At 37.9% G+C, this 14929-nt stretch overlaps 1 protein-coding gene across 1 annotated transcript in view; it reads right to left on the reverse strand.

The window, feature by feature from the left end:
* MMUT (methylmalonyl-CoA mutase) overlaps positions 1–14929 on the reverse strand; it is a 44923-nt gene that overhangs the window by 16636 nt on the left and 13358 nt on the right. The window contains exon 4 of the mRNA XM_075860938.1: positions 9562–9677. Within this exon, the coding sequence (XP_075717053.1) occupies positions 9562–9677 (116 nt within the window). The remainder of the gene's footprint in view (positions 1–9561; positions 9678–14929) is intronic.

Genomic DNA, 14929 nt, shown 5'->3' on the forward strand with positions numbered 1-14929 from the left:
TACTATAATACTGCTCCTATATACAAGAATATAACTACTATAATACTGCCCGTATATACAAGAATATAACTACTATAATACTGCCCCCTGTATACAAGAATATAACTGATATAATACTGCCCCTATATACAAGAATATAACTACTATAATACTGCTCCTATATACAAGAATATAACTACTATAATACTGCCCCTATATGTAAGAATATAACTACTATAATACTGCTCCTATATACAAGAATATAACTACTATAATACGGTCTCTATATACAAGAATATAACTACTATAATACTGCCCCTATATATAAGAATATAACTACTATAATACTACCGCTATATACAAGAGTATAACTATTATAATACTGCCCCTATATACAAGAATATAACTGCTATAATACTGCCCTCTATCTACAAGAATATAACTACTATAATACTGCCCTCTATATACAAGAATATAACAACTATAATACTGCCCCTATATACAAGAAAATAACTACTATAATACTGCCCCTATATACAAGAATATAACTACTATAATACTACCGCTATATACAAGAATATAACTATTATAATACTGCCCCTATATACAAGAATATAACTGCTATAATACTGCCCCTATATACAAGAATATAACTACTATAATACTGCCCCTATATACAAGAATATAACTACTATAATACTGCCCACTATATACAAGAATATAACTACTATAATACTGCCCCCTTTGTACAAGAATATAACTATTATAATACTGCTCCTATATATAAGAATATAACTACTATAATACTGCTCCTATATATAAGAATATAACTACTATAATACTGCCCCCTATGTACAAGAATATAACTACTATAATACTGCCCCCTCTGTACAAGAATATAACTACTATAATACTGCCCCTATATACAAGAATATAACTACTATAATACTGCCCCTATATACAAGAATATAACTACTATAATACTGCTCTCTATATACAAGAATATAACTACTATAATACTGCCCCCTATATACAAGAATATAACGACTATAATACTGCCCCTATATACAGGAATATAACTACTATAATACTGCTCCCTATATACAAGAATATAACTACTATAATACTGCCCCTATATACAAGAATATAACTACTATAATACTGCCCCCTATATACAAGAATATAACTACTATAATACTGCCTCTATATACAAGAATATAACTACTATAATACTGCCCATATATACAAGAATATAACTACTATAATACTGCTCCTATATACAAGAATATAACTACTATAATACTGCCCCCTATATACAAGAATATAACGACTATAATACGGTCTCTATATACAAGAATATAACGACTATAATACTGCCCCTATATATAAGAATATAACTACTATAATACTACCGCTATATACAAGAATATAACTATTATAATACTGCCCCTATATACAAGAATATAACTGCTATAAAACTGCCCCTATATACAAGAATATAACTACTATAATACTGCCCCTATATACAAGAATATAACTACTATAATACTGCCCCCTATGTACAAGAATATAACTACTATAATACTGCCCACTATATACAAGAATATAACTACTATAATACTGCCCCCTTTGTACAAGAATATAACTACTATAATACTGCCCCCTATATACAAGAATATAACTACTATAATACTGCCCCTATATACAAGAATATAACTACTATAATACTGCCCCCTGTATACAAGAATATAACTAATATAATACTGCCCCTATATACAAGAATATAACTACTATAATACTGCTCCTATATACAAGAATATAACTACTATAATACTGCCCCTATATGTAAGACTATAACTACTATAATACTGCTCCTATATACAAGAATATAACTACTATAATACGGTCTCTATATACAAGAATATAACTACTATAATACTGCCCCTATATATAAGAATATAACTACTATAATACTACCGCTATATACAAGAGTATAACTATTATAATACTGCCCCTATATACAAGAATATAACTGCTATAATACTGCCCCCTATGTACAAGAATATAACTACTATAATACTGCTCCTATATACAAGAATATAACTACTATAATACGGTCTCTATATACAAGAATATAACTACTATAATACTGCCCCTATATATAAGAATATAACTACTATAATACTGCCCCTATATACAAGAATATAACTACTATAATACTGCTCCTATATACAAGAATATAACTACTATAATACTGCCCCTATATGTAAGAATATAACTACTATAATACTGCTCCTATATACAAGAATATAACTACTATAATACAGTCTCTATATACAAGAATATAACTACTATAATACTGCCCCTATATATAAGAATATAACTACTATAATACTACCGCTATACACAAGAGTATAACTATTATAATACTGCCCATATATACAAGAATATAACTGCTATAATACTGCCCCCTATGTACAAGAATATAACTACTATAATACTGCTCCTATATACAAGAATATAACTACTATAATACGGTCTCTATATACAAGAATATAACTACTATAATACTGCCCCTATATATAAGAATATAACTACTATAATACTGCCCCCTATATACAAGAATATAACTACTATAATATTGCTCCTATGTACAAGAATATAACTACTATAATACTGTTCCTATATACAAGAATATAACTACTATAATACTGTTCCTATATACAAGAATATAACTACTATAATACTGCCCTCTATCTACAAGAATATAACTACTATAATACTGCCCTCTATATACAAGAATATAACTACTATAATACTGCCCCTATATACAAGAAAATAACTACTATAATACTGCCTCCTATATACAAGAATATAACTACTATAATACTGCCCCTATATACAAGAATATAACTACTATAATACTGCCTCCTATATACAAGAATATAACTACTATAATACTGCTCCCTATATACAAGAATATAACTACTATAATACTGCCCCTATATACAAGAATATAACTACTATAATACTGCCCCTATATACAAGAATATAACTACTATAATACTGCCCCCTATATATATAAGAATATAACTACTATAATACTACCGCTATATACAAGAATATAACTATTATAATACTGCCCCTATATACAAGAATATAACTGCTATAATACTGCCCCCTATGTACAAGAATATAACTACTATAATACTGTCTCCTATATACAAGAATATAACTACTATAATACTGCTCCCTATATACAAGAATATAACTACTATAATACTGCCCCAGTCCCGGATATCAGATGAGGTCCTGCTGTCCTGGGCCACTGGTGGCATGTCCCGTCATAAGATTAGGTGAGTGTGTATTTTATTTTTTATTAGGCACTCTGAAGGCCTTATCCTGTGTGGGGCATTATTTTGTGTTGGGGCACTAGAGGGACATTAAACTATGTGGAGGCGGCTATGGGGGCACTATACTGTGTGTGGGCCAATATGGCGGCATTATACTGTAGGAGGGGCTCTACAAGAATGCCAATGCGTTTCGGATCAGATGAGTCCCTTTGTTTTATCTACTACAAAGAAATCCCGCGGTCTGAAATACACCCGTGTTCACATTAGGTTTCTTCATTGTTGCACTATAGAAAATGGGCTTTAGGATTGTGGAGCTGGTGCCCCTCTACTGTGGCTAATAAGACGCACCCAAAGTTTTTGTAAAACGCGTCAGTGGGGTCTTATTCAGACTATTAGATACGCAAACAGAAGTTCCATGTTGATTGTCCAGTCTTATGGAAATACAAAGCTAAGAGAGAACGTCTACCACTGAACGCTATGAAGATTTTTTTGTTTTTGTTTTTTATCTTAAGTCCGGTGAGCTTTCATCTAATATTATAGATCTATAGGAGTTGAAAGTTACATTTTCCGGTAGAAAGCACGAAATCCTCAAAATAGACCAAGGTTAAACTTTGAAAACAGATCATGCTATCCTAGCACATCCTGCTACATGACAAACTCAGCTCTGCTACATCTGAAAAAGGTAAAACACAGCCTTCAGCGATCAATAAATCTGAGTCACCGGTCAAGTGCAGCAAGTGACAGCGTGGGATAAGGAGTGTGTGACTCCACTTATCTGGAGCAACTCGATTCATCACATCATTTTACATTGATGAAACCCCTGTAGCACACCGTGGAGGGACACCTGCTGCTTCCTCCATTTGCATAACGGCTTGTCCTTCTTGGTGTTGCAATTTCAATGTTGAGGCGTGTAGTTAACGATTACCATGTTTACGTTCTTTCTCAGACTTCTGCATGGCATGGCTGACTTGATCCGCAGCAATACCTTCCCCACTGCTGTACGGCTGCATTACTAGGCATATAAGACATTCAGGATTTCAGGAAAGCTGCGGTCATAGCCATTGTCACCCAGCTTTCCCAGAGACAGTTGAACACATTTGTTTAAAATTTAGCCTTTTTTTGTAACGCTGTTGCATTGCTTTTATCCAGCTTTCCCAGAGTCCTGAACGGATAGGCTGTTGTACTTACCATCTGGCTGAGTTCTTGCGTTACACACATCTGTCCCAGACTTCTGCATGACATAACTACCTTTATATACAGTGATACCTCCCACAATGTTGTTTAGCTGCATTACTATACATATTTGCCATTCAGGGTTCTAGGAAAGCTGCCCCTAGTGGTCGTCACCCAGCTCTCCCAGATACAAATGTAGAAAAAAAAAATGGCTGAATATCTCTTCTAACAACGTGACTGTAGATTATTTTTTATTTTAAAGGGATGCAGGCGAAATGATCGCCTATGTCATAAACGTCATACTACGACTACTCCCCCCTTCCGCTTCTGTATGGGGAGGACAGGCCACATCTCGGGGATGTAACATTGGGATCAGCTGTGTTTATATCCCGTCCAGATCATTTAGGTCACTCACTGTCGCTCCAATAACTCTGCTCAAATGGAAGCGTCCGGGGTCACAGAAATAGACAGAGAGGGTAAGAAGAGATGGCACCGGCCCGTGGCTCTCCACGTGGCATCCACTATGATGTGGTAGAGGGTGACAGCAACGCAACTGCGAACTGGCCACACCGGACCAGCCGAAATAAGGGGTTTATGAGGACAATTCTGTAGGGGAATCAACATTTAGGGGACATACAATGCATTCGGAAAGTCTTCAGATCCTTTCAATTTTTTCACATTTTGTTATGTTGAGTTTTTGTGCTAAAATAAAATTCTAGTTTTCCCCATCATCCTGCACTCAATAGCCCATAATTACAAAGTTAAAACAGATTATTTAGAAATTTATTAAAAATGAAAAACTTACATTTTGCTCGGACACAAGTAATCAGACCCTTTGCTATGACACTTGTAATTTAGCTCTGGGGCCTCCCATTTCTCTAGATCATCTATGAAATGTTTCTACACCTTGAGTGGAGTCACCTGTGGCAAAAACCAAGCCCTATTTCTGCTGCACTAAAAGTTCCCAAGAGCACAGAGGCCTCCATAATCCTTAAATGGAAGAAGTTTGGAACAACCAGGACTCATCCTACAGCCGGCCGCCCCACCAAACTAAGTAATCAGGGGAGAAGGGCCTTGGTAAGAGAGGTGACCAAGAACCCAATAGTCACTCTGGCTGAGCTCAAAAGATCCTGTGTGCAGATGGGAAACTTCCAGAAGGTCAACTATCACTGCAGCGCTCCACTGATCTTGGCTTTATGGCAAAAACACATGAAAGCCACCTGGAGTTTGCAAAAAAGCACCTAAAGGACTCTCAGACTGTGAGAAACAAGATCCTGTGGTCTAATGAACCAAGATGGAACTTTTTGGCCTCAATTCTAAGCGTCATGTCTGGAGGAAACCAGGCACTGCCCATCACCTGCCCAATACCATCCCTACAGTGAAGCATGATGGTGGCAGCATCCTGCTGTGGGGTGTCTTTCAGCGACTGGGACAGGGAGACTGGTCAGGGTTGAGGAAAAGATGAATGGAACAAAGTACAGAGATAATCAAAACCTGATCCAGAGTGCTCAGGACCTCAGACTGGGCCGAAGCTTCACCTTCCAATTAGACAATGACCCTAAGCACACAGACCAGACAACACAGGAGAGGTTAGGGACAACTCTGTGAATGTGCTTGAGAGGCCCAGCCAGAGACCTGACTTGAAGCCAAACAAACATCTCTGGAGAGACCTGAAAATATCTGTCCACCGACGTCACCATCCAACCGGACAGAGCTTGAGAGGATCTGCAGAGAAGAATAGCAGAAAATCCCCAAATCCAGGTGTGCAACCCTTGTGGCATCATAACCAAGAAGACTGGAGGCTGTTATCACTGCCAAGGGAGCTTCACCTATGTCCTGAGTAAAGCTCTGAATACTTATGTCAATGCAAGATTTTAGTTTTTCCATTTCAATAGATTAGTAAAGAAATATTAAACATGCTGTTTTCACTTCATCATTATGGGGTATTGAGTGCAGGATGATGGGGAAAAAACTTGAATTTTATTTTAGCACCATGCCTCAACATAAAATGGGAAAAAATGTAGAGGATCTGAAGATTCTCCGAATGCATTGTAAAAGGATCAAGCCAAGGAGCCTCACACATGAGCGTGTTCAGTCCGTGATATACGGTCCGTACGTCGGCTGCATTTCCCGGACCAAACACAGTGCAGGGAGCCGGGCTCCTCGTATCATAGTGATCTATGACGCTAGGGGTCACTGCCTCGCTGCGGGACAACTGTCCCGTACTGTAATCATGTTTTCAGTACGGGACAGTAGTTCCACGGAGAGGAAGGGACTCCTAGCATCATAGATAACTGACTATAGGAGTCCGGCTCCCTGCAGTGTGTTCAGTCCGGGAAATACAGCCGACATACAGACCATATATCACGGACCAAACACGCTCGTCTGTGGGAGGCCAAAGCCTAGAGGTCTTAGTGATAGAATTGTTCCTGCACCTTCAATATGAGCAGTCCATTCCAGACACCCTTTATAAAGTGCCCTTTCAGAGTTAATATATGAGGGACGTCCTGACTAAGACAGACATTTTTCTTGGTGGGGATCCGGGTGCTAAACTCCTTACTGACTGCTGGAACGTGAAGGCAGACGAGATCTTGGCGGAGCGTTGTGCCCCTTCAATGTCCAGTTCCCATGTACGGCCTTTACACTTTCCACAGCCCTTACGGGGACCTCCATAGAGAGCCAAGAACAGCTGACAAAAGTCGAAGGGGCGCCTCAGTCTCCGGAGCACTTCTTCCTCCTCGTTCCAGTAAACTGTAGGGATCTCAGCACTTGGGCCCCCCATTGATCAAAACTTTTCACGGGTCTCAAGATTTTAATTTAACCCCTTAGTGACCAACCTATTTTAGGCCTTAATGACCAAGCAATTATTTTTGTTTTTCCCATCAAGAGCTACAACTTTTTTTATTTTTCCGTCGACATAGCTGTATGAGGACTTTTTTTTTGCAGGATTAGTTGTATTTTTTAATGGCCCCATTTTAGGGTACATAAGTTAATCAAAAAAATTGAAACTTTTTTGGGGAGGGGGGGGGGGGGAATATATATTAAAAAAAAGCAGCAATTCCGCCATGGTTCTATGAGTGTTAAATGAATGCCGTTCACCGTGCGGCGTAAATAACATGTTTTTGCATCGTTGCTTTCCAAGAGCCATAACTTTTTTATTTTTCTGTCAATGTAGAGAAATGTGGGCTTGTTTTTTGCGGGAGAAGGTGTAGTTTTCATTGTTACATTTTTGGGGTGCATGGGACTTATTGATTAACTTTTATTATTACGTTTTTGGGGCGCAATGGAAAAAAAATAGCAATTCCGCCATAGTTTGAGTTTTTTTCCTTCTTTACAGCGTTCTCCTTGCGGTTTAAATTACAAGTTAACTTTATTGTTTGGGTCATTGCGGTCACAGCGATACCATATTTGTGTACTTTTAATTTTTATGCTTTTTCTAAATAAAAACAGATTTTAATGTAAAAAAAAGGTTTTGTTTTTTTAACTGGGATCTTTCTTAATATTTTTAATTTAATACGTATTTCTTTCAGTCCCACTAGGGGACTTTACTATGCGATCTTTTGATCGCTGCTATAATGCTCTGGTACACTTCATATATATATATATATATATATATATATATATATATATATATAGTCTAAATCGGACAATAGTGTAAAAAGATCTGGCAATCTATAAGTACGTGCCTCTGGCACGGCCTAATACGCATATAGCGAGGGCAGGCCTGGGGGCCTTTGTTAGGCCCCCGGCTGCCATGGCATCCCATAGGAAGCCCGTAATCACATTTGCAGACCGCTGATGGGTGACAGAGGGAGCTCCCTCCCTCGGTAAACCACTTAAATGCTGCGGTCCATATTGACCGCAGCATTTAAGGGGCTAAACGGTTGAGATCGAAGTAAACTTCGATCACTACCGTTGGAGCAGGACCCCGGCAGTTGTCAGACAGCCGGGCACCCGCTCCAGCCTGCACGGGCCATGAAGAGGCGGAGGTCTAGCCCTTAGTGACAGTCGTGAAAAGGAGCATTGGTGGTCACTAAGGGGTTAAAGTGATCGGTACAAGGGAGAAAAAGAGCTTCCCCTAGTAGAAGGCTGTATGATTGGAGTACAAGATCCTGTCCCGGGAGGCAGTGGATGCGGAACAGCAGTATTTGGAAGGTTATGCACAATTTCCAGTCTCTGGTTGAGCATAAGCTCCGTCCTGGGCAGCTTGTCTCTGCCTCTGGATACCCCGGAGGGAACATTATATCCAAGTTGCTTTATATAGAGGACTTATACTGTAATGTATTAGGCTTCGTTCACATCTGCATCAGGACTCCTTTCATAGGTTCCGTCTGAGTGTTCGGTCAGAACGGAATTCAAACCGAAATAAAACAGAAACCATAGGTTTCCGATTGCATCACCATTGATTTCAATGGTGACGGATCCGGTGCAAATGGTTTCTGTTTGTCACCGTTGTTTAAAGGGTTCCGTTGTTTTGACGGAATGAATAGCGCAGTGGACTACGGTATTGATTCAGTCAAAACGACGGAACCCTTACACAATGGGGACAAATGGAAAACATTTGCACCGGATCAGTCACCATTAAAATCAATGGTGATGCAAACGGAAACATATGGTTTCTGTTTGGACTCAGTTCATGGGTTCCCCTCACGGAAAGGTCGGACGGAACCCATGAACGGAGCCTCGACGCAGATGTGAACGCAGCCTTCTACTGTTGAAACCACCCCTTTAAAAGAACCACCATTCTAGCAGTGCACTTTGTCCCTCCTCATCTGTCCAGGACCCACTAATGACCATACTGTTAAAAGAAAAAAAAAAAAACATGAAGCAAGACAAGATTAACAGCAGCAAGCACCCAATGTAGACATAGAACGATGAGAGCAGCAGAGGAGGAGTGTCTTGACTTTGTAGGAGGCAGTGACCTATCCACTCACATGTTATTAAGGGCAGCGCTGTACACACTGTATGCTTTAGGACTGTGATGTGAAATGTTGCTGCACAAAAAAATTACACGTTTTTTTCGTGGTTATAAGTTTAAAGTAAATAAAAGGGTCACCTTGCACGGGCGGCTTCAACGGCAAGTCCCAGGAGGTTACCCTGGCCGGTGGAAGCACATTCAGTGATTGCGGCCAAACAGCGATCCGCAGCAGTGCAGTCTCTGCTAGACTTGACCTGAGAGATAGACATTACAAACTATGAAGAGCAGCTCATGTCGTCTATTTGCTGAAGGAGCAGAACAGAAGGTAAAGAGAACATTTAAAAAACAAAACATAATGGCATACCTACATTAAAGGGAGGTCTTGTTTAGGTAAAACATTTTCAGATACCCTATAAGCTTTATATATGGGGTTGTCATCTACTATCCTGAGAAGAGAACACATCTTTCACTCTGGAGAACTATGCATTTGTTTCAATAGAAACAATGTAATGCTTCATTTTTCCTGTGGTGGCGCTGCAGGGAAACTGAACACTTGCTGCCAGATTCCCCACAGATTACAGCTGATTGTTGGGGGTACACCCTGTGATCAGCTCATCATCGGGGGACCCTTAGACTATGTTCACACAGGACAGATGAACTGCAGTTAAAGCACACAATGTATCCGCCCCGTGTGCCGCAGAGTCTTCCGTCTGAAAAACCGCACCAAATTGTGGTGCAGTAAAGCTGTACTTAAAAAAAAAATAATTAAAAAAATTTGATTTGCTGCAGCGGTCACATGGGATAAGACATCATCCCAGGAGGCCAGGCTGGACGAAGAAGAAAATAATTCTAGGCAAGTGCAGCATTACGCTGCAGATTTTCCACAACGAAATCCGTTGCGGAAAATCCGCAGTATTTACTCTACGTGTGAACTGACCCTTGTAATAAAAAAAATGATTGTCCAAAGCAGACCTAATAGAAGGAATCCATCAAATACCCTCTAATCTAAATTAAATGGTAACTATACGTTCAAACTTCTAACATGTCATAGTGACATGTCAGAAGTTTTGATTGGTGGGGGTCCGAGTACTGAGACCCCCACCAATCGCTAAAACGAAAATCGACAGAAGTGCTCGTGTCTGTTCGGCTTTTTCCAAAAATCACTGTATCGCAGTACAGGCTCAATAGAAAGTCTATGAGCCCATACACCGCTACATCAGCTTTCCGGAAAAAGTCGAACAGAAACTAAGCGGCTCAACGCTCACACAAGAGCTTCTGGCGCCTCATTTTAGCGATTAGTGGGGGTCTCAGTGCTCGCACCAATCCAAACTTCTGACATGTCGCTATGACATTTCAGAAGTTTGTTGAACCTTTAGTTACCCTTTAAAAATGTGAAAACGGTTACGATAAGTTACATTTAGATGAGACTTAAAGTTAAAGGCCAAAAGTCTGGGGCTGCACTACTGAGCGATTCTAAAGACACCACTTCCCTTCTGATTTCGGTCCGGCGGAGTGTTATAACTTTCCGGCTTCTGTATGTCTAAAAAGAGACTGACGGAGCAAAGAGCGCAGTTATTATTGGATAGCCGCTACGTGCTTGCTTTACCTTGCCCTGCAACCACTTCTGATGTGAGAGATAGAGCTTGAAGCAATCAGTGATGACGTCATGTACCAGGCAGAAGTACCCGTCATAATGGGCAAAAAGCAAAACCCAGTCACCCGGGCAGATTTACTAATGGCCAAGGGTACCAATTTTTGTCTAGGCCTTATGTAGGATATGGATATTGATGAGGTTGGTCATTTAAATCCACATGACAACACTGCACGGACAGGAACCAGAAGGAGATATGAGGTCATCAGGATATTTCAGTAGTGCAGCCTCATTGAAAAGAATTGTGTACTTCCAAATTTGTGCCAACAGTTTGATGACCGCACTTTTCCTGTTGCAGCCCGATAATACCGGACAGCTAGCCAGGCCTTATCTCCAACATCAGTGCCTGACCCTACTAAAGCTCTGGTGTGTGGATGAATTACGAGCGTTAATCCTTCCAAAAATGTTCAACGATCCGGTGCAAAAACCGCCCAAGAAAAGTTGAGGCTGCGATTGTATCAAAAGGGAACAAACTCCATATTACTGCACATGGTATTAGCATGAAATGATCAAAGATTATATATAAAAGGTTACTTTGGGGGGCGGGGGGGGGGGGGGGGGTGCACATAAGCCAGGCAGTACATTCTATAACAAGAGCTTTGTAGAACAGCTAGAAGTGTTTTTGTGAATTTGAGAAAAATTCAATCCAAAATAGAATTATAAAATAATTACAATCCCAAATAGACGTCAGCCCATAACCATTACACGCTAATGACAGAGATCAGAAGATGCCCATTTGTTGCAGATGGGGACATATATGAATGGCTGACCGAGATCCTATTAAAAAGACCTTAAAAGCTCCGTCCCGAAGAAATGACGGCAATTACTTTCCAATTACTTCTGAATGCCTCAGCGGACACCTGCGCTGTACACAATAGTCAGAGCTTCTGGTATTACCGTAGGTCACCCAATATTAACTATTTGGTTCAGACGGGCGACCATGTAAGAATTGCTGGAGGGAGATAGAAGGCTCTTACCTTTTTTTAGGTCAGGTTTATACGTGGAGGTAACAGAGTTGCAATGAGCATCACTATTACTGCATGTAAAAACTTCAAAAAAAGTGTAACACCGATGTAGCCACGTTTATCTTGATTGACAACTTGGTGCAGCGTGAGATCACGCAACAAACGCCACTGAAAAGTTTCATTTAAAGACATAGATGCCAGGAAATGCACCAGAAACATGCGAGGACTGGAGACTTTAGGCTAAGCGCTGGTTAATACATAGAGGCCGCTGTAATGTAAACTTGTAATGTCAGTATTGTTCTCAGATGTCACGCACATTCATGCAATGTAACAAACCGTTTTGTGGCACTATAGAGTAGGAATAATATCATCAATAGACATTTCCATCTAAAATCGGGAGATGATCATAAGCAGGGGTAGCAGATACGGACCTGTTCAGACTCCACAGTAATAAAATGAAATTAAGAATAAGATATCTGCTGTAGTTCCATTAAGTAAAAAAACCTCTTATACAAAAAATTAACAGATAGCCAAGTGAACAGAGAAGTCTCGTATAAGAGCTGAAAACTGCTCCGCTTTATTTCTATCAACGTTCATAATGTATATGGTCCTAATTAATGCATCAGATATATTACCAATAAAAAAATCCTAATGACAGTTTTTTTAATTAGTATTGCTAAAGATCTAACTTTTAATCAAAAGTTCACTTTCATATGTACAAGAGTATAACTACTATAATATTGCCCCATATATACAAGAATATAATTACTATAATACTGTCCCTATATACAAGAATATAACTACTATAATACTGCCCCCTATATACAAGAATATAATTACTATAATACTGTCCCTATATACAAGAATATAACTACTATAATACTGCCCCCTATATACAAGAATATAACTACTATAATACTGCTCCTATATACAAGAATATAATTACTATAATACTGTCCCTATATACAAGAATATAACTACTATAATACTGCCCCCTATATACAAGAATATAACTACTATAATACTGCCCCCTATATACAAGAATATAACTACTATAATACTGCCCCCTATATACAAGAATATAACTACTATAATACTGCCCCAATATACAAGACTATAACTACTATAATACTGCTCCTATATACAAGAATATAACTACTATAATACTGCCCCCTATATACAAGAATATAACTACTGTAATACTGCTCCTATATACAAGAATATAACTACTATAATACTGCTCCTATGTACAAGAATATAACTACTATAATATTGCCCCATATATACAAGAATATAATTACTATAATACTGTCCCTATATACAAGAATATAACTACTATAATACTGCCACATATGTACAAGAATATAACTACTATAATACTGCCCCCTATATACAAGAATATAACTACTATAATACTGCCTCCTATATACAAGAATATAACTACTATAATACTGCCCCCTATATACAAGAATATAACTACTATAATACTGCCTCCTATATACAAGAATATAACTACTATAATACTGCCCCTATATACAAGAATATAACTACTATAATACTGCCCCCTATATACAATATAACTACTATAATACTGCCCCCTATATACAAGAATATAACTACTATAATACTGCTCCTATATACAAGAATATAACTACTATAATACTGCCTCCTATATACAAGAATGTAACTACTATAATACTGCTCATATATACAAGAATATAACTACTATAATACTGCCCCCTATATACAAGAATATAACTACTATAATACTGCTCCTATATACAAGAATATAACTACTATAATACTGCCCCCTATGTACAAGAATATAACTACTATAATACTGCCCCCTATATACAAGAATATAACTACTATAATACTGCTCCTATATACAAGTATATAATTACTATAATACTGCCCCCTATATACAAGAATGTAACTACTATAATACTGCTCATATATACAAGAATATAACTACTATAATACTGCCCCCTATATACAAGAATATAACTACTATAATACTGCTCCTATATACAAGAATATAATTACTATAATACTGCCCCTATATACAAGAATATAACTACTATAATACTGCCCCCTATGTACAAGAACATAACTACTATAATACTGCCACATGTGTACAAGAATATAACTACTATAATACTGCCCCCTATATACAAGAATATAACTACTATAATACTGCCTCCTATATACAAGAATATAACTACTATAATACTGCCCCTATGTACAAGAATATAACTACTATAATACTGCCCCCTATATACAAGAATATAACTACTATAATACTGCCCCTATGTACAAGAATATAACTACTATAATACTGCCCCCTATATACAAGAATATAACTACTATAATACTGCCCCCTATGTACAAGAATATAACTACTATAATACTGCCCCCTATATACAAGAATATAACTACTATAATACTGCCCCTATATACAAGAATATAACTACTATAATACTGCCCCCTATATACAAGAATATAACTACTATAATACTGCTCCTATATACAAGAATATAATTACTATAATACTGCCCCCTATATACAAGAATGGAACTACTATAATACTGCTCATATATACAAGAATATAACTACTATAATACTGCCCCCTATATACAAGAATATAACTACTATAATACTGCTCCTATATACAAGAATATAATTACTATAATACTGCCCCCTATATACAAGAATATAACTACTATAATACTGCCCCTATATACAAGAATATAACTACTATAATACTGCCTCCTATATACAAGAATATAACTACTATAATACTGTCCCCTATATACAAGAATATAACTACTATAATACTGCCCCCTATGTACAATAATATAACTACTATAATACTGCCCCCTATATACAA

The sequence above is a fragment of the Rhinoderma darwinii genome, chromosome 4 (genome assembly GCF_050947455.1).
Source record: "Rhinoderma darwinii isolate aRhiDar2 chromosome 4, aRhiDar2.hap1, whole genome shotgun sequence".
NCBI classification, from domain to species: domain Eukaryota; kingdom Metazoa; phylum Chordata; class Amphibia; order Anura; family Rhinodermatidae; genus Rhinoderma; species Rhinoderma darwinii.